Source organism: Lontra canadensis, unplaced genomic scaffold, assembly GCF_010015895.1.
Source record: "Lontra canadensis isolate GAN:19392208 unplaced genomic scaffold, GSC_riverotter_1.0 scaffold182, whole genome shotgun sequence".
NCBI classification, from domain to species: Eukaryota; Metazoa; Chordata; class Mammalia; order Carnivora; family Mustelidae; genus Lontra; species Lontra canadensis.
Window position 1 is genome coordinate 899,740 of NW_022631176.1, and position 21,775 is coordinate 921,514.

Sequence of the window (21,775 nt, forward strand, 5' to 3'; positions counted from 1 at the left end):
CAGGTGGGCATCGTTGAATAGAAGCTTACCTAAAAACCTCTAGAAATTCGAGAAGGTATTGCAGATTGTCCTTCATTCTCCCTGCAAACACTTACCTAAAATGTGTAGAGTGAGTGGAAGTTGTTGGGGGGCGGAGAGAACTTGGGCGTGGCTTGCACAGACAGGACCAAGGGGTCATTCTGATGCACGCACACGGAACAAGCCGGTCTCTGCAAATCTAGGCAGTGGCCCGCAAGAAGGAACCAGTTCCAGACAGGGACGGCACAGATGCAGAGAATGACCATGTGAAACGGGGAGACGAAGGTAACATTCGATCAAGACACACAGCAGGTGAGCGCAGCAAGGTGTGCCCATGACCTGTGCTCAAGGGCGCTGCTCACATGCTCTCTCAGGCCCCAGTTGGAGCCACTCCTGCCCGGGCCTCAGCACCCCAAGCTCCGGCCACCTGCGTGTCCCTGTGTGTGGGCAGGGGTGTGGGGTGGCTGCCCAGGAACACAGTGTATGCAGCCAGCCCTCCCCACACGCCCACCCCACATGAGGTTCACCACGGAGCCCCAGCCAATGCCCGCCTTATTGTCTATCCTTTGTCCGAGCGCCCCGTCCCATTCTGCAGTTCCAGAGGATGCTGTCCGCCATCAGAAGTGTTAGACACAGTCTGCTGCATGACCTAAGTTTTCTTCCTTAATCAGCATGTTCACAAGGTGTAAGAGGCAGAGGAGACTGGGGAGGTGCAGCCTGGAGGGGCGAGGGCCCCCCATGGCCCAGCGCGTGGAGCCTCTGCACCCCAGCCTCCCTACTTCCCCCACGATGCCCGGAGTGGGGTCCCTGCCCACGGACCCAGACACAGTCACTATTTTGAGGAACAAACACAGCATGTCTGGGGTGAGGAAAGCAAAGGGCAAAGGGCACAGAGGAGGAGGCCCACCGCGGACAGACAGCTCCGGACAGAATGAAGCCCGATGCTTCTGTGTTCGCACACACACCAGAGGAGTCCGATCGGAGAAAAGAGGGTTCTGATACCTTCATTGCCCCAGGAATGTGCACCGAGCACCTAGGAACTGCTGTTGGTCGGATACCCACCGTGTGTGGTGGAGAAGCCGTCCGACGAAGCTACGGTATCTTCAGTTTTCCCAGCTCGGGTGAGGAACTCGTAGGTCCCCGTGTCTCGGGTTACAGGCGCAGTGCCAGCTGCCCCCTTCGCACGTGAGCAGGTGGTCTCTGCACCTGCGTCTCTCTGACGCTGAACTCCAAGGTCCCGATTCTCCATGGATACTTTCTTAACATAAATCTGTGGATCACGACAACTTGGAAAGTGTGCGTGTGGACTTTGTGTGTTCAAAGATACACAGTAGCTTTACTTCTAATAAAGCTGGAAATAGCCAGGTGACCCCAGGAAGAGAAGGGGTGAACAGCTGATAGTTTCTTGATACCATCAAAAATTACTCCTCAATAAAAGGGAATTTGCTAAAGAGACACAGCACAGCACGGGCGGACCCCAAAATAACATTCTGAGTGAAAGGAGCCTTATACAAAAGAGCATATACTGTGTGGTGCCATTTATTAGAAAGAAGAAAAAAAAAAACAAACACTAGATGAGCCAACCCCATCTCTGGTGGGATTAAAATAGAATAAAGGTGTCTCTGGGGGGCGAGGAGGGGGCACTGATGGGGAGGGACCCAGGAGGCTCTACGGAGCATGGGAATCTCTACCGTGATGGGGGTCTGCGTTTGGTAGGGCATGCCAATGGCCTCATTTCTCTGCGTGTCCATTTGATACGAAGAACTATCAACAAATCTGAACTCTACTTCACAATTTACATCCTAAAATACCTGGATACAGCCGACTGACGTTTGCAGCTTATCCTGAAATGCTTCAAAAATAAGATGGATTCATACATATGAAGAAGGATAAATGGACAAATGCACGAAAACACAGACATAATTAAAAGGTTAATAATAAAATCTAGGCGGTGGTGAGACAGGTGCTAAGTGTGAAATCTGGTCGACGTGACTGCGGGTTTGAAGTCTGTTATAATAAAATATTGAGAAAAAGACACACGCTTGGGCTCTATCGGCTGTAATCAAACTCCTTGGGACCACTGAAACGCAAAAACTGTACCAAAATTTCATGGAAGGCAAAGACGTTATACGCACTAGGATTTGGATTTCTGTGTTTCTGGGGCAGCAAATGATGCCACGTGACCAAGCAAAAACATGTGACCAAGCAAAGGCACACACAAAGCAAAATGCCTTTCAAAATGCGTCCCCATGCCCAGCTTGTCTGTCAGCCGAAAGGGCACTGGGGTCAGAGGGTACTGGTGCCCCTTCGAGCAGGGGAAAGTTGAAGGGAGAGAAGGAATGGGAGGTGTCCACGCACACAGAGCCCCTGGGAATCCATGAGGATGGAAACCCAAGAATGTAGCTCAAAGTTCTGGCACAGTGTCACAGTCCTAACACTTAGGGAACATCAGGTCTGCCCAATCCCTCCGTGCTCTCTGATATCAAAGGAGGGAGGATGCCTGCAGAATGAAGCACATGAGGAAGACCTCCAGATGAGGAAGCAGCAAGATCAGAGTGAGAGAAGCTGGGAATCCCCACGCCAGAGAGAACGAGATGCCGATGCCAGGCTATGCAACCGAGGGCAGCGGCCTGCACCCAGGGATGAAGCGAGAACCCCACAGGAAGGCGGCTGATGTCCCCATCATGTCGTAGGCAGAGTCTAAGGAGGAGGTTTTCCAGAACAACCAGTTGTTGAGATCCTCTGTGTCCCAGTTTCCATCCCATCAGCATGGCTAGTGGTTCCTGCATGATCAGGGCTCCCCTGCAGCTGATAGTTGAAATTGTTCAGTGCTATTTGCTTGCCTGCAGGTGTTAGGAATCTCTCCCTAAATCAGTGTAGAGATAATTCTTGATTGCCATGGTCAACGCTGAAATGATTCAAGGATTATAGAAACCCGTTGGTAATATGAACGTGCCGGTGTCCAGCACAAAGGCCTGCTCGAGTCGGTACAGGCTGGAGAGAGCCAGCCCATCGTTGCCAACCGGAAACAGGGACCGAGTGTTGTCAGATCTGATTTCTCAACGAAAGAAAAAAAAATCCAGTTTTAGGTGACATCTATACATACATTGGGCATTATTTCAATTACACGTTGAATGTTTTTAGTGTTTTTCCGGCGACACTCACATTAATGAGGCAGTTTCCACCCATAGGTCTTGGCATGCAAAATTCACATTCTTTCTCTAGAAGGACGTGCCGTGCCCCGCGTCGGTGAGCTACATTCAAAATAATGCCACCTAACAAACCAACCCAAAATGGAGTGGCCCAAAGCCACGATTTTTCTGGAGTGTTGCCTGGGGGGATAGTTCAGCATGATTTTTTAAAACGATTAAAAATTTTCTGAATTTGTAATTGAAACAGACTCATGGAATGAGTTCCATGAAAATGGAAATCCTGCCTTATTACCACAGTGGGGCGTATCCAGAAGGAGACTTAGCAGTAGGTGTCGAACATTTGTTAAAAGAATAAATGAATAGTTGCATTTCTAACATTAAAAACATTTTTCAAGGGGAAAAATACATTTTAACCATGAATGCTGATCCCATCCAGTTGGGTTTTTTTTTTTTTTTTGCCCTTTTAAGGAGAGAAACATTGAATTTATTACCACAAAAGGAAATTAGAAGGATTTCAACTCAATTTACCTTCTTTCATATGTCATGAACATTTGCAAAGAATTTTTCCCATTTGAGATATCTTAGCTTGGATTCTTCCAGCAAAACGAAGCCTCAGATTAAGTTTAACAGGAGTGGCTTATTTGGAAATGCAATTTCAGGGTGCAGGAGTAAGGGGCACAAGGCACCAGCAAGGAAAAGAGGACAGTAAACACACAATGTGTCGTCAAGTTGACTATCAAGAGAGGCAGGTGGTTGCTCGACCCAGAGGACTTTCTGAGAGGCAGCGGGCTCCAGTGGAAGCTTTTAACTGCTGGCTGCAGCTCCTCAGTGGGGCAAAGATGGCTCCAGGAGCCATAAACTCTCCCAGGTTTCTGGGAAGGACAGTGGTTCCCTGAAGGCAAGAAAAACCCTGGGATAGAAGCCAAACGCATGCACAGCCCACGTGAGCTGGGAAGAGGTCAGATAATCCCTGCGCCAGCCTACCCGAAGCCGGGGCAGAACGAGTCTGCATCTGTGCCCAGAGTCGGAGCTGAACTTGACAGAACATGAAGTCGTGCCCAGAAGGGTCCGAGCCAGAAATGGCATGTGGTACAAAAAAGCATGTGGGGAGGCTCGGGGGAAGCAAGGTAATATGTATGTGGTAACAGAAGAGCCTACCTCAGTTCAATTATCGCCTAAAAAAATCTCAAAATACGAATACTCAGAGACCTGAAGAAGTCTCCATTCGTCTTGACCTTTTTCCTGTTAATGTCCATTAGATGGACATCCTCACATCACCACTCTTGAGAAATTTCAAATCACGGGCAGGATCCCAGTGTGAAAACCACACTCTCGGCCCCGGGGCCAGGCGGACAGTGGTTAACGGTTAACAGTGGTGACAACGGGCTGTTCCAGGCTTCTCTATTCTGGTCCTTCCTCGATGCGTTCTGATGTCATTTTGTTAAAAATGCCAGCGTTCTCATCACATGATGTTTTAGCAACTTCCATGGCCTCGAATACCTTCCCTGGCCATGGCGGTATTGTTGACAAAAGATGAGGCATTTGTGCCGATGGGAATGGCATCAGTAACGACAGGTGCACGCATGGACATCCACTGATGACGGATGTCAATGTGCTCACGCGTCCTCGCTGGTCTGACGCCCTATCTCAATGAAAAATGTTGAGTTTTCACCCTGTGGCACTCAAAAGGATGTGGCTTGTAGTTCACAGCCCACACAGCCAATCTCCTCAAATTGCGATGTTTCTATCCCAAGGGTGACCACGGCTAAGCTCTTTGTTCCTTCCAGAACATTTCGGGAGCTTGTGCCCCATCGAGGAGGTGGACTACGGGTGCGCCACCATTTTTATCGGCCATGCTGAGGCGAGACTCAACAGACATTTATTTAAATCAGTCCTTGCCATGGATGCCCAGCAGAGGGCTGGTGCTCCCAGGGTCATGGCTGTGGACGTGGAACACCAGGTACCAAAAAGGTACACCGATCCGTCGTCTGGCTGCTGCTGAGCACCCGGGAAGCCGTGTGCTCCGAGCTCTGGCTCAGCGTGGGTGCGTGAGCTCAACCACTTCCTAGGTGGAGAAGTTATGTGTCCAGGACCCATTATCTGTGAAACCGAGCCTCATTTTCATCATCTCTATGCTGGAATAACATATAAGACATTTCTTAGATCATGCACGGAAAGCATTTCAATTAGCATTTGGCCCATGGTTCCCTCTCCAAAAACTGATGTACAGCTCCTTATTATTTGATTACACGGATTATATCATTTGGAAAAGATAAAACTATGGGTTCGGGAGCAAATCAGTGGTTGCCAGGTGTCAGGGGAGAGAGAGGGCTGGACTGACGAAGGGCAGCATGATGGAAATTTTTAGGGTCCCAGGGTGTTCTGTATCTTGATCGTGGTGGTTATGGACCTCTACGAATTGGTCCCAACTCACAGAGCTGTGCACCAGAGACATGAGTTCCTTTAATTGTTTTTAAGTTAAAAGATAACTTTACAAACATCACCTGGGCTGCTGTCATGGTTGGCAGCCCTGTGCCTGGACAATGTGGATTCAGAGGTGAACAGGCTTGATTTTCACACGGCTTGTGTTCCGGCAGCAAATGGACCAGTAAACACAAAGGCAAGGTTGACTCCATGGGGTGAGAAAAATGAGATGATAGGGGGTGGATGTCTGCTTCACAGAGAGCACTGTGCAGCCATTCCCGGAGAGGAGTCAAGGTGGCACCTGATTTTACTATACAGAACCAGCCAGCCAGGTGCAGAGGGGGAGGAAGTGGCTTTGCCTACCGCACTTGTCAATCATGTTGGACGTCCCCTCCTGATTGAGAAGACCAAAGGAAAAAAAAAGTACTTTGTTTCTGTTTTAAGTGATCCTCTTTCTATTATCAGTTCAGCAGAGAATCATTACATAGACATTCTGTCTTACAAATAAACATTTCAGGTCTTGAAACCCAACAGCTTTGGTTCAACACAGGAAACCCAATTTTTCTACCTTGCCTCAGTTAAATGCGGATCCAAGTTAGAAATCTTAAACCACCCTCCTTGGTAACCAGGAGAGGGAACGAGTAAGTAATTCATCGGGAACAATTCACCTTAACTTTTTAAACATCTGACCGGAAGGAGCCCATGACAAGAAACTCAGATTGTCAGAAAGTTTCAAAAAGGAGAAAAGTAAGACTTTTTTCTTCCGCCAGTCTCTGTGGATAAAATTTCTATTTTGAGTTTTTATTCACATAATTGACAGCTTTCTCCATTATTTGCACTTTTTTTTTTTTTTTTCCACTTAATAGCAGGTCTTGGAGACTGATTCAGGTCAGCCGATGAGATGCTGGTGCTTTCTCCAGTCCACACGCCGCCAGGCTTCAACGTCAACCATCACGACATGGACCGGTTCAATTTTGATAGGCATCTCGTGCCTCCCAACCCTCGACAGTGTCACTGCGGCCCCAGTGAGTGTCCCTGCACAGATCTCTGCACACACAGGCCACTGGCGACATTCCTAAAAATGGAATCTCTGGCTGGACAGTGGTGAATGTGCAACCGTCTTTCACTGTGATTGTACTGGTTTAACCTCGCCAAGAACAATGTAAAGAGAGCCTCCTCTTACCAACCGTGCTGGCAATTTTCTTTATCAAGAACTCTGATGCTCAGCAGCCTGTGGATGACAGTTTGCACTGCTTTTGTCCCGAGCGAGGCTGCGCGTCTGTTCAATGCTTAGAGCATCTGCAGATAATTTTGGCAAATTTTCTGTTCTCGTCCTTGGACTATTTTTACATTGAACCGTTAGAGTTTTTCTTATTGTTTTTAAGAGCTCTTAATTATTAGCCCTTTTATCCCATAACTACATGTAAGGGTTACTCTGTAAGCACTCGGTTAAAGGCAGTTACCCCTCGACAGAAGCCCACTCTATAGCCCCCTTCCCACCAATAACCTTTACATCAGGGGTTAGCCAAATTACAGGTCGACAGGTCAAATTCATCCTTATCCATGTTTTTGTTTTTAGTTTTACAACCTGCAAACTATTTTTTACTTTTTCTATCTTTAACTGTTGAAAAAAATCAAAAGAGGAGTAACACTTCAGGACATACGGCATGTGACGTTCAAACTTAAGTGTCTGCAAATAAAGTTTTATTGGAAAGACAACCACATCCATTTGTCCCTGGGCTGTTTCCAGCTACTCTCACGATACAGCTGAGTAGCTGAAGAGTTTCAAAGCTGAAGATACTACCATCTGGCCCTTTATAGGATGGGTTATTTTGAGGCCAATTTATAGTTGCTCTCAGTCCTTTTTCGAGTTGAGGAAGAATTGTCTACAGACTGGAATTCAAAATGGCGCTGGGCAGACACGGCCAACTGGTCAGGTTGTGCACAGTGATAAAACTCATACAATGCCCACATGGAGATCCAACTGCTCCTGTCTGTTTATTCATTGTTTCTTTGGGAAATTCTCATACATAGAACATTTAAAATAGTCTGTTTTGAGACAAACCTAAACATGCATAGAAAACATTATAGTAATCTTGCTAGAAATCTCTTATCTACTTAAGCGGAAAGTTTTTAAATTAACTTTCCCCATGGCATGTCCCTTTTAGATTACTTTCTAACTCAGAATTTTCCATCCCAGGAACAGCTACGTTACTGAGAAAAACATTTTCTCTGATTAAAGAAATACTTGTGGGGGAAAAAATATATCATAATCATTAAAATCAGAAGAAATGTTCAGAAATCTAGATTATCCTATTTAAATATCTTGCTCTCCTCGTGTGCAAAAGAAGGGTCTCTTACAAAGGGCTGTTTCCTGAAATAATATATTTTACTTTGATATTAGAAAATTAACTGTTCAAAAAGTAACACCTACTATCTTTATATATTTGTCATTGAAATATGCCCAATGGGATCAATATTTTAAACAAACATTTGGAAAAGGTAATAAAATTCCACCCACTTGTTAGATAATACTGCCTGAGGTTTTTTGATTTTTTTTTTTTTTTGGAGGAAAAACTAAACCTTATTTATTTTTTAAAACTGAACCACTAGGAAAATATATCACAGCCTTGAAACACCAAACACAGGCTATATTATCATTTCAAGTAATAAGTTGGTAAAAAGACAATAAGGTCCTTATCAAAATGAAAAGGTGCTAGAGCTGGGGCAGAACACTGCTTGCTGCAAAGGCCCTAGGCAAAAGTGGTGTTTGGTAATGGAGGGGGGCTTTCCCTCTTTTCCTTTAAAGGAATCACAGCTCACCCGATTCACCTACTTGTTCTCCTTTGACCTTCTGGTTGCCAAGGGATTGTCCCAATAGGGCCATATTATTTGAGGGGGCAAAATAAGCAATACTGAGTTTAGGCTTTCATTCCATTCTGTTCTGTAAAAACCAGGTTTTTCCAAATCCAGTATCTAATAACTTGAAATTAAGAAGACAACAGTTCCTCCTTCAGTGTTCATTCCTGGATACTTGTATATAGTGCAATCAAAACCCCCTTTCAAGGAAGAGTGTCACTGCGAGATTGTCCTGTTGTACTCTAGCAGACAGCCTCAGGGCCCATCACAGCAGCCAGTGAGAGGGAAGATCTGCTTCCCATACCCAGTGTAACATCGCCTGTCATGTTTTACAGGGTCTCCTACCTAGCTGGAAGATGTAATGGATATTTCAAGAAAAGCATATCCATATCTTGATGGCCAGAAACAGATATCCACAAGAACTGTTCCAAGTTCTTAACTCAACTACCCCTCCCAACTCCACATCTTAAATCAACTTCATGCCCTTATATATAAAATAAAACCAAGCAAAACAAAGACCCAGAAACCTTTTCTCCCTTCTAAATTAGTGACATTGTGGATTTTGTTTTACAGCTTATAGAAAAATGATTTGGTGATCCTTCTGGTAAATAGGAAGTTGGCAACAAACAGAAACATCTTTGCTCACACCACCAGATTATAGGCAGATTAGGAATCTGCCAGCCTGTTGTTACCTGTGTACTGAGAAGAATCTGGTATCTTGGAGGTCAGCTCTGGCTTGGTTCAAGGGAGATCCCTAGTGCCAGGACAAGCATGTGAAATTTAGGCTATCAAAAACTCTCCTGTGCCATCTCTGACCAGTTTTTTTCAAATTTTAGCACCAGTTTTTTCCATTTCACTTTTTTAGGTTCGAAACATAAAGGAACCAGTGTCCAGAGGCAAGTGACATGGGCCTCAAACTTGCTGCCATTGTTAATTTCTTCATAAACTTCATTTAAAAGACCCAAACTCCCATTTCTTCTCAAATGGATTCCTGCCATGAGCTCTGATGGCCAATTGTGAAGACCTCTATTTCCCAATGGACAAGAGAGACTCCTTCATCTTCTTGGTCATGGTCGGGATGAGGTGCATGTGGTCATCCACACACTTGGTCACACAACTCTCCAGCTGCCGCTTCACCTGAAGCTCTTTACTTCCTGCATCTATTGAATCTTTGGCTTTGTCATTGCAATGCATGGTGCATCGGGCAAGGCGGTCCTGGAACTTCTCCAGCTCACTGGTCACCAGGGCCTGGGCTTGAGCCAGAGGCGCATGGCAGCGTTCAATGCACTGGTGCACCTGCTGCATGGACGCCTGGCTGTCCTCACAACAGCTGGCACTGCACCGGAACATGAGGCCCTGCATCTTCCTGATATTCTCTCTCTCCAGACTCTTCACCATGGAGTCCACTGCCTCCTGTACCCGCAGCTGCTGCATCTCCGCCATTGCGACTCCGCGCTGCCGGTTTTTTGATTTTTGAGAATCAATAGGAATATAAATCTTTGTATGAATTTAATGAACTCGAACTGGACTCCAATTAGTATATTCAGATTTTAATTTTTAGCAGGTGACTCTGAGCCTGTTGTGTTTCATATCCACTTAAGGTAAAGAGGCAAATTCTTGGACCTGGTCGCACCTATTGTCTTATCAACCCACAAGACAGGTTTTCTCAAGAAACAGGTCTAGGTTGCTTTTTAAAATTCTACCCACCGTTTCCCTTCCTCTCTGAGAAAGACATTTTCTGCTCACTTGGTAAAAGCTTGCTCCCTGTCACTGAGTTACACAGAAGTACTGTCTTAATAATTCCATAATGAAAGACTTGTCATGCACATTTTAGCCCCAATTTTTAAAAGAGTCATGACTGACTTAAACTTTAAATTTTCAGACTGTTGTTACTTTTCTTAAGGAAGTTTCTAGAACAACGTATTTTAAAGAAAAGCAAGGAAACTTCTCAAAGTATGCTTTTTCTGGACTCCCATCAAGTAAAATTAAGAAAAAGTAATTTTTAAAGAGAGTTGGCCAAGAAGATCTATATCAGAAACAACCAAAAAATTTTATTCCCCATTGTTTAGTTTTGTAATTTTCCTCTCTGTGTGAACCCACTGTAGCAAACTCCGAACACTGGCATTTTGCTGCCTGTTATTATTGGTAACACAAGAACTAGCTGAGGACTTGCACTGATGTTACTATTTATTTTTATCTAAATTATATGAAATGTTTAAGGCTTGGGAAAGTTCTCTATATTTAGAAAAATCCAAGGCTAGGTTAGACACAGTTTCTGAAGTGGGCCTGTGATAAATTAGATTATTCCTTATAAATAATTGGTACGTCATACCTTATTAATCTTTGAGTGTGCTACGTACGTGGATTCTTTTAGCCATATGGCAGATGCATGTTACCTGCCCATCCCTGGTCTTTGGGGTCTCCCTGTGACTTGGTTTGGCCGACAGATGTGAACAGGCGTAACACAAGCAGGCCTGACCAGACGTTCTCTGGTGCACCTCCCTCTTCACAGTGAGGAACGTTCTTTGGCTACCCCACTGGGTGAAGGAAGGGGAGGGAACTAGCTGGCCTGGCGGGGCTCCATGGGGCTTTGTTCCAGACCTCAAGTTGGGTCCAGTGCTTTCGTTCAAACGCCATCGGATGATTCAAGATGGTGTGAAAAGATCGAGGCTGCCTCCACTCATCCGGTAAGTGCAGTGGACCACCAATGGTAGAAAGAAGCTCTGAACGCACGTCGGCTGCCTACAGGGAACGCGAAGGGAGTCCCCTCACACGGTGGAGAAGGGTGGCAAGAGAACCAAGCACGCGGGGCTGGATCCTGACTCTGTGCTCACAGCCCAAGAGACCTTGGGACATGGCTCCATGTGCCTCGGTTTCCCTATGTGAAACATGAAGAAAATAACAGCACCGACGTAATAAAGGGATGTGAGCATTAAATACGTGAATGCAAGATGAAAGCACGAGGACAGAGCGGACCCCGAAACATGCTCCGTAAACAGGACCTTCATTGGCATCGGCACTGATTCAGTAGGGACCTCACTATTCATCAAGGAGGGCTTCATCTGCGCTAAAGATACGTGTGTGAGCACTTGAGTGGTAGAAACTGTTTTCAGCGATTTCGATAAATTGCAAGCAAAGCCTTATCTGCGACTCACATGAGCGGAACATCTGAACAAGAAACCGTGCTCTACTGGGAAGAGTCAAGTGTGACAGCGACACACCGCCAAGGCCGGGCCTCGAGCAGAGCGGGAACGAGAACGCAAGTCCTCATGCTCTCAGATCCATCAGCGTGTTCTGGGCCGCAAGTCAGGAACTTGCAAAAAACAATGAGCCGTGTTTCAGAACATTAGAAAGAGGAGTAAACACACAGGAGGCAGCAGGCGCTGTCATTTGCTGGACGGACACTGGCCTGAGCATTCCCGTGGGTGACCCACCGCGGGTATAGCACTTATACGCATTACGGACATGGTACGAGCGGTCTCTAGTGGTTCTTGCAACACACAACCCATGGATAGGTCGTGAGATGCCAACACAGATTCCCAAGGTTGTTTTTTTCTTTAATTTCTGTAAGTACATTTAAAAAAAAAAAAAGATTTATTATTTATTTCATAGAGATCACAGGTAGGCAGAGAGGCAGGCAGAGAGACAGGGGAAGCAAGCTCCACACTGAGCACAGAGCCCGATTTGGGGCTCGATCCCAGGACCCTGAGATCATGACCTGAGCCGAAGGCAGAGGCTTTAACCCACTGAGCCACTCAGGTGCCCCAGGATTTTATTTATTTATTTGACAGACAGAGATCACAAGCAGGCAGAGAAGCAGGCAGAGAGAGAGGAGGAAGCAGGCTCCCCTAATTTCCATAAGTACTTTTTATCACATGGCAAATGTCCTGGGGATTCTTTCCAAGGGACCTCAAATTAAGATTTTGGATATTTTGGGTTTTTTTTTTTATTTACAGAGTTGAGGGATCTAGAGGAAAGGATGAATAACATACAGATAAGTGATGTCCCCCATAATGCAAGTACAAAGACAATGCATTTTCAACCAACATGCCAATGTCATTTGTGTGTGTGTGTGTGTGTGTGTGTGTGTGTGTGTTGTGTGTGTGAGGAGGTAGAGAATATCTTGGTAATTTTAATAAATAGATGTATTTGCATAAGAAAAGCCAAAGCCAAGCATATTTATGGGGGGGAAAAGACCAAAAAGAAAAAGATGTGCCTTCTTCTATGTCAACGTGCACTGTAGAATTATAATAATTTTTATTTATAATAAAATAAATCTAACATATAGAATAAAGTAAAATAAAATTTTTATAATATTTAAATGATTAACAGTCGTGTTGAAATGCAAATAGACACATAGTTCTTTGGAACTAAATAGAGCGTCTGAAAGCAGAACCATGCACCCATTGTTACTCTGGGAAAGATACCGCTGCAGGGTCACTGTACCTCTGCCTCTCCCTATGCATACAGGACAATCGAATTTCTCTACCACCTCTGCAATTAGACCGCGACGTGCAATTGAGTTTTGCATGTGGAATATCGTGTAGGCACATCTCGGCTTTGCACTTACAATCGAGCCTCGGATGCCGCAGCCTGACTCGATCCTAGAGGGGCTACTCCGGAGGGCATCTGGAGTGGAGGTGATCTAAACCAAGAGGGACGGGCGTCCCTCAACCCGGGTCACGCTGCGCTGTGTGGGGCGTGCGCCAGCCCCACGATCATGAGGTCCCGCCCAGGATTTTCAGGGCTCACGTGTCACGGGGCCCTTGCCTTGCCTGTTTTGACAATTATGGGCATATAAAATGTAATAAAAAGGACAACAGCATTTAAAATGGAGGGGAGAAGAGATGACTCATTAAACTGCATTCACGTCATTATCCATTCACTTTGAAAATGAGCCAATGTGAGACAGATACCATACGACCCACACCAAACCTCACCGGGCTCACGCCGTGAGAGTGTAACCTCATCCCTCACGATGCAGGTAGATACAGGCCTAAAGATCATGCCATATGCTGGGAAATGTTACTAAAATATGACATGAAAAGTACAGAGTACAAAAGAATACGGATGCAGTAAATTCAACTAGAGTAAGATCGGTCACTGAGAAACGAATCCCTCCAGATACCCCAGGAAACACACTTCCAAGCGTGGCCATGTGGGAGGGATCGTGTTTGTGCAGACACCTGGCTTCCTACAGAATCCCATCCCCGTGGAGGCCCCTGGGCCACATGGCCTCCAACTCTCTGGGCCATGAGCACCTTGATTCAATGGGCAGGTTCCAGCAAGCTCTAGTCTGGACCAAAAACAGCTGGAAAGGAAACCCCTGCTCCCAGGAGGTACGGGTGCTGGTCAGCAGCACATTGGTCTCCTTTGGCCGCTGATGCAGGTTGCCAAGTCTGACTGTTTTTTTATATTCCGTGAAGTACTTTTCCGCAGGTTCCTCCCTGCTCGTGGTGAACAAAGCCTCCTCCTCGGCGCGTTGGCCTGGTTCTGAGGCACACAGCAGGACCCTCAGGATGGCCATCCTCCTGGGACCGCCAGGACCAAAACAGACCTGTGTACACCTGCCACGCTATGCCCCTTCCAACCACTGCCCCACCAGGTCCTCTTCTACCTGGTACTCGCAAGCGCACGCTGAAGATGGAGATGCTTCCAAGGACCACTGCGCTTTCTGTCCTCTTCTCGCCATAAGTCTCGTAAGCCTGTCACCATGTCCAAAGAACAGGTTTCTCACCCAGCTGCAGAGATGACAGGCCAGGAGCGTTATCAGTGCAGGCCCCGTTTCAGTGGCCGAAGCAGAGACCAAAACAGCCAGGGCTTGAAGAGAACCAGGAAGTTTTCACCAGGCTGCGAGGGTAGCAGCAGCCCAGCATTGTGGGGCAGTTCAGTGGGGAGAAGGCTCGGGCTCCTGGCAGCTTCTCACTGTCCCAACCACTGGGTCCAGGATGGCTCACTTCCATATGCCCATTCGAACTGGCATCTTCAGGGCCTGTCTCCTTGTCCTGGGACCAATGGAGAATCAGCATTCGCTATCCTTGGTCACGTGGCCCCTGGCACTCCCCAGCGAACAGAGAGGGTCAAATACCCAGTCCCCCTCCGTGCTGCCCAGGTGACCAGATGAACGTGTGGTTGGGTTATGATGGAGAAGAAAAAATAGAAATATCAGGGACAACTAGGACTCTCCAGAAGGCACATGGGGGGGTGACAGCAGGAGACCTTCACATCAACGAAAAGGGAGGAAGAGAGAGTAGCAGGGAAAGTGCTAGAAGGTGGAGGGACAAAGGCATTGCAAAGGTCCAATAGTGTTGGCAAATGAGAGTTCCCAATCAACCCTCACATCACACCATTACTCATTAATCCCATGTGTTCTTCCTCTGGTGGAGAGCCTCTGGCTTGGTTCGTTGAAAACATCACCGTGTGTCAGTATCAGCAGGGACATCCCGCTTTAGAAGAAGGCATCAGGAAAACGAAGGATGCAAACAGCCCTCGGCGGTGGTCGGCCCGCTCCAATCCCCTTGACCAGACAGAGCGTTCCTGCTAAATGGGAGGAACCCGGCAGTCTGTTAGCACTCTGGGTGCCATTCGCGTCTGTGTTTGTTTGTGTTTCATGAACAATGGTGGGGCTATAAAGACATTCACTCAACACATGCTCACCAGGTGTCTATCAAGAGGCAGTCCCTGCAGGTCTGGTACTAGGTTTTAAAAATTCCTGCCCTCGGGAAGCTATTTTTCACTGGGGAGGCCGGGGATGGGTACTGGCCAAAGTCATGAGGAACTGATCCTAAGAAGAGAACACAGGAGGCACGGAGGTTGTGAGCTTGAGAATGCATGACCGGATCCATCTTATGAATGGATAACCCGGATTGTTGAACATTTAACTGGAAGGAGGAATAAAAACTCATCTCTTTCCTTCAGAAATTCGAGCTGCGTCCACGCTGGTGGTGAAAACCAGCACCGACACAGAAGTTGTACTGAATTATTAACCTAGAGAGGGCCTGTGACCCGTTGAAGATTTATCTGAACAACACCTCTGACAAGAAGCAAAGGGTTTCGTTGTTTCTAAATCACATCATTTGTCCTATTTCTTATTACAAAAATCATCACAGTCCATTGGCTCTCAGACACCACTGACTGCGACACAGGCCTTCGATCCCTGCGTGACGAAGAGAAGGCAGAAAGACCGCTGAAGGGAACGCTGGGACACCCTCGAGTGTGACTCACCCCTCTCGGTTCTGGGACCGAGAAAACACTGTGACTTGAAGTGGGGAAAATAAAGGGAAATATCTTGCTTTCTTGCTGCAGATGGCCTTCCAGCCCTGGGTTCGACTGACCAGCTTTCCAGACAGAACAGGACAGAGGAAGAAAAAGCAAGGCTACTCTTGTGTCTCCTAAGTGCTGGGAAACCCTCCCAGTTTTGAAAACCTGCCATTTCACAGGAAAACCCAAAAGTCCTACAGAATTTGGCCATATCGTTCCTATGATTCAACTTCTAAATGTTTAGCAGGCATCCGTGTTGTCACATGCAGGAAATGATACACACACAAGAATATTCTTTGCAGCATTCCCGGACATGAAGATTGGGAATAAGCCAAATACCGGACAGTAGGGAAATGAGCACATAAATAATGATATGTTTGCCCCATGAAACACTATGTATCTAGGACAAAGCACGAGCCAGCTCCCCACGTTCAGACATGGAAACGCCACGTCAGATGTATTCTTAGGAGACACAACGCAACACACAGCAGTGTGTGCACTTTGTCCATGTGAGTGAGGGCAGGTGGTTCACGTCTCGTATGATCTATACAATTACATAATCTTATTAAAACAAGGATGGGGTGTCAGGAAGGAGACACGGGGTAAGGACTGTCGGGAGGCCCTGAAAAGATGATGATACTAACAGCGTTGCCCTCTGGGCTTTGTGCTTTCCTCGGGTAATGGATTAGCTATTTGTGGATGAGGACAAGGATGGTCATGGGGACGAGGAGGAGGAGGAAGAAGAAGAGAAGCAGGAGGATAAAAACCAGCATCGATTTGCAAAAGGATATCCCATCAACCACGAAGAGATACGGAGCCCTTTGAGGTATACGTGCTCTGAACTTCCTGCCAAACGTCTCAATAACATGTCATATGACCAATCACCATGCAGAAAGGCCGTGGAGACGCAAGTGCGCGTGAGAGCTCGGGAGGTCGAAGGTGTGAGAGCCTCACCACGCTGAGCTACAAGCCTGAGAAGGGAGGAGGGCCGGCCCAGGCGCGGGATCACGGTCCTCAGGGCTGTGCTGGTAAATCCACACGCACTCAAGGAAATGGGAGATGAAACTGCCTTGTGACCCCAGATAGTCTATCCTGACACAAAATCCCCCATTACCAAGCATGGGAAAAAGGCGAGTAGAACCCGTCACACAGGTCTCTGAATTCGAATGTGTGCTAACAGATCAGGGGATGTCAATCAGGTCCCAGACACCTGAAAGCCGGGAAGGGTTTCTGACTGGTTTTGAGTGGGCTGAAAAGGAGATGGGTAGCAGGAGGTGGCGAAAGGGGGTGGGTAGGTTAAGAGAAAAATACTGACAGCAAACACTAACAGGGTGTAACCCCGGCTTTTGGAGAAGACTAGCAATGGTCTCCAAGAAGTTGAGGCCAATTCTGAGCAGGGGATAGCCTTCCTTTACCTGTTCCTTTCCCTACTCAATATTTGATATTTTAGGCTAAACTATCCACGTCCTGTCTAACCTCAGACGAAGACAAGTCTTCACGGTCCCGTTTTGACATTTTCCCGAGACACCTTACCAAAAACAAGGGGCTTGCTTTGGGGCTTCTGCGGTTCACAGTGGAGCCATGAGTACAAGATGACTCCCCTCTGACTGGCAGGGCACAGGGGACAGAACAGCTTGATGACAAACAGTATTTCCCAGGGATTCCTTTCAGGAGGCAGCGACAGTTTTCAAAAGGGTTTTGTTTTATAAGCTGGTTCGGCTCTACAACCCCTAAGCCACATGGCCTCACTTAAGACGTGATATGCTTCTCTGTGATTTGTACATGTAAGAGTATTCAAGAAAGAAATTTTCTTGACAGTTTGCAGATAGATCGTCGGGAATGGGAACATTAGCATTGAACCCAAGTCCAGCAGCAACAAATATGCTGTTTTCCTGTGGGGAGGAGAGACCATCAAGAGAGCTTCTCTGGGACACCTGGGTGGCTCAGTCGGTGAACCATCTGTCTTCAGCTCAGGTCATGGTCTCAGGGGCCTGGGATCGAGCCCTGAATCGGGCTCTCTGCTCAGCAGGGAGCCTGCTTCCCCCTCTCCCTCTGCTGCTCCCCCTGCTTGTGCTTTCACTCTTTCTCCTGCTCTCTGTCAAATAAATAAATAAATAAACTCTTTAAAAAAGAGAGAGAGAGAGAGAGATTCTCTGTCATGCACAGAGCTGCCTTCAGTTTTCACTGAACAAAGGGAAAGGGGGATATATCGCACATGACGGATGAAGCCAAAACATATAGGAGATGCGATGGTGTGAGAGGCCATCAGAAGAGGCTAAAATCATTTGCCACGATGGTGAGAATGTGTTTGTGGCCAGAACTACTTTAGCAGTGATTCTCAGCCCCGCACCCATGTTTTCAGAGCTTTCCCAGGCCCCGTAGGAATGACTTCCTGGTGACCTATTGATGCTGGCGTCACACATTTGCTGTTCTTGTGAGAGTCTAGAAGCAGCGTCCTTGCCTGCCTGGCGCACCCCGTCTTCAACCCCAGGCACGGCGGTACCTGCCCCTCGCAGGGACACAAGTGGCACTTGCTGAGAAGGCTCTCAGTTCCCGGGAATGCTGTTCAGACCGTGGGGAGACCACTTCCCACAGCACTCCGGAGTGAAAGCTGCGTACATTTTTACCTTATTCAACAGGCTCAAGGACTATAATCACTGACAGGCAGCATGGAGAGCAGAGCACAGACCTCTACAACTTAATAGCTTCTTTTCACAGGGGACAAACAGGGCAGGAGAGAAAGTGACTCGCTCCTGGACACAGACTGTGTTCCACGTAGATCCTGGGCTCGAAACCTGACCTCCTCATTAATTCTTAATGAAATCAGGTAATATGCAAACATGAATGGGAACAGAAACTGACATTTGCACCTGTCATAAATCTGACAACACTGTCCTGAGGGCCTGCGGTGTATGTGGGCTGTTTTAGGTGCTGAGAGCTGATGTAGTGACCTTCTGTTCTAGTGAGGAGGGAGTGGCACACAGTAATGTGCAAACAAGGTCGCCTTAGGAGATAAGGTGCCACAATGTAACAGAGATGCTCTAGTGGCATGCCAGGTGAGGACAGAGAGCTAAAACATCTGGCAGGCATCTTAACTGAATGAGCTAATGACAAGAAGGACCAGCCAAGATGCAGTGCTTACAGTCAACTGGGCATGATTCTGCACCCATCATGCCTTCACAGCTTTGCCATGCAACTTTGGCGTTCCTGCCATGAGAGGGGAGGAATACTTCTGCCTTGCCTGACTCTGAGTTCAGCCCATGGGACATGCTTTGGTCCATAGGATGAAACAGGTATGCCTTTGAGTCAGTGCTCAAAAAGTCTAGTACATTCTAGTACATAGCTACAGCTGTGAGAACATCCCTGGGCTCGTCTGCTGATCCCAGATCAACAGGAGAGGCAGTGGAACCAAGATGCTCCCAGAACAGCCAACTGGTTGCAGGGGTGTGAGTAAACCCAGCTGAGACCAGAAGAGCCACCTCACTGAGCCCAGCCTGCACCAGCCAATTTCCAGGTGACCCTCGGCTGCCCAGTGACACAGAAGTCATGGAAATGCTCAGTGTTAAAAATGTTCTATGGCTGTCTGGCTTGCAGTACACCATGGACATCGTTCATGGATACACTGAACGGGGAAACAGAAGTTCCCCCCAGAATGGAACAATAACTTCAAAGGCCCGAAGGGAAGTCTAGGTAAAACTCAGAGGAGCAGAAAGGAGTTGGTCTGGTGTGAGCGAGTGGTTTTTTTAAGTGTGTGAAAGTGCAGTGGAACACGCATGTACACAAGGAGAAAGGGGACAGATTGGGCGTGGCCCTGGCCGCCGTCCCAGAGATTTTATCGTGACCACAATGGGAAACTACAGAACAAGGGACTGACATGATCTGTTTACCTTGTGGACAGAGAACTGGGTAAATCTGTAGAGCACAGAACACAGCAGGTAGGAACAGAAGCAGGTGGATGAAAGGAGGCTGGTTTGATTGATCAATAGAAACAATGTACTTCCTCATGTCCCCGCAGAAGCACGGGGTAGAGAGGATACGGCTATAAAGAAGCCTCTGTAAAGCCTCCCTAACCAGATACATCATATGTCTACGAGAACGGACGAGAGCATCCAGACAGCGGATAACAGCCGTGCTCCCACCGGTTGGGAAGGACAGTCAAAAGAATACTGGTATAATCCTGCCCAATTTATTTGTATAAATATATGACCAGAATATCACAAAATATTTTTTCAGCTTCCTAAAGTGTTAAAAAGATACACTTAACTAACTAAATAAATAAATAAATAAAAGTCCACTGTCCTCTAACGCACACCCAGTATTTACATAAAACAGAGTTGTACTACTTCCCAGAGTGATAAGTAAAATGATGCTGGAGAGTAATGTTCCATCAGGATTCCCCAGAAGCAAGTAACACAACCATGCATGACGAGTGGGGAGCCCCCGGAGAACACAGTATTATCTCTCAAGCCATCACATAAGTGTGTTCCCTCTGGCGGTGCAAAAACAGAAATGTCATTCCCCCAAATGGATTGCGGACAAATCCTTTTAAAAATAAAAATGTATACCCAGGAAATCCAAGTATTATGTTCAGATTCTCTTACCTGCATTTCAACCATGACATAGCATTTGAAACTTGCAGCTACACTGGCTGAGCTGGTCTCTGCAGACCACAAAATGCCCCCAAGGTGGGCCTACCATTATCTATAGACTGAGCATATCCCATAGGGCTTGGCCCACTGGTGGAGCTCAGACGGTCACAGAATTTCCCACAGATTCAAACTGGGTCCTCCATTTAGAGGTGTTATACTGGCGGGGGACAGGTATACTCAAACATGCATTTTTAAAAGGACACTTGGCAGATGGAATTCGGCCTCGAGTAGTAAAAAGAGGAGAATTCTGAAAGTAGGAGCTCAGCCATGACATTCTTTGAAAAAAAAAAAAATTTCTACAATGAAATTCAATCACAAATATAAATTGTACACATTTGGGAGGTGTGGAATTCTAGCACACTGTAAGCCAGATTCCTAGGACAGATTCTTATGAAACCCCGAAGTGTTTTCACACATTTCATCTTCCACGAGGAAAATGCATCCTACGAAATGCTCTTTATTCCTTCATGGGCTACGGAGGAGCACAGTGTACCTGGAATGACTCCAAGGTGTTCCTTCCAGAGGGCTGGAAGGACAGACATGCACAAGGTCAAGGACCCCAGCCATTGAAACACACCAGCTTAGCACAGGTAGACCTGGCAGAGAGCTAAGAATCCAGAGCCTACATTTCCCGTGATGTTCCTCCCCTTCCCACTTCCACAGAACCATCCCCCTCCCTCCCTGGGGGTCCCCACCTCCACTGAAAAATTAGACACAGATTTTGTGTGTTTGTGTTTTCTATTGTTGCCATAGTTCTAAGTTCCTACTGACAAGAATGGCAGAAAATAAGCCAGAAATGTCATAATCATGACACATATCAGCCAAAGGCATACCATCAGGAGAAGAAAAACAAAACCAAACCCCAAACAAAACACAAACACAAAGTGAGGCAAGAGAAGAAGACATGGTCACAGAGAGATTGTACCGGTATCTGAACACTGGTGCTTTGGAAACGGGTATTGAGCATCGGTTTCCCTGCTTCCCAAGAATCCACTGCCTCTTTCTCTGATACCATAAGTTATGTCTCCACCTTGTCCTCACCCAAAGTCCATGTGGACAAGGTAGGTTGATTGTAATAGAAGTCAAGGTGGGCATTTGGTCAAGGCCTGGCCGGTCATACCATTATATAGCATGGCATCAAAACTGGCCACAGAAAATTCCTACACATCTGAGGGACACTGGGGAGTCCCATCTTTAACTTGGGATTGTTGAAGGATAGAATGCAGGCTTGGGGATTCTGGAAGCCACATTTTCATCCAAGAGAGGAACCATTCTGCGAATGGACAAGGGAAGGCAGAGCGGAGAAGCAGGAAAGGATTTACTGCCCATGGCTCTGTTTAAATCCTAGAATCAGTCATGCATGAAAGCAGTGCCACCCTTGGAATTCCCAGTTTTATGAACCAATAAATTCCC

General features: G+C 46.8%; 2 protein-coding genes across 2 annotated transcripts in view; both read right to left on the reverse strand.

The window, feature by feature from the left end:
* TMEM132D (transmembrane protein 132D) overlaps window positions 1-21,775 on the reverse strand; it is a 580,096-nt gene that overhangs the window by 338,500 nt on the left and 219,821 nt on the right. The window lies entirely within an intron of this gene.
* LOC116860707 (protein FAM136A) lies at window positions 8,147-9,906 on the reverse strand. Its single transcript, XM_032846887.1, has one exon. The coding sequence runs from the start codon at window positions 9,894-9,896 to the stop codon at window positions 9,480-9,482; it is 417 nt and encodes a 138-aa protein (XP_032702778.1). The 5' UTR covers window positions 9,897-9,906; the 3' UTR covers window positions 8,147-9,479.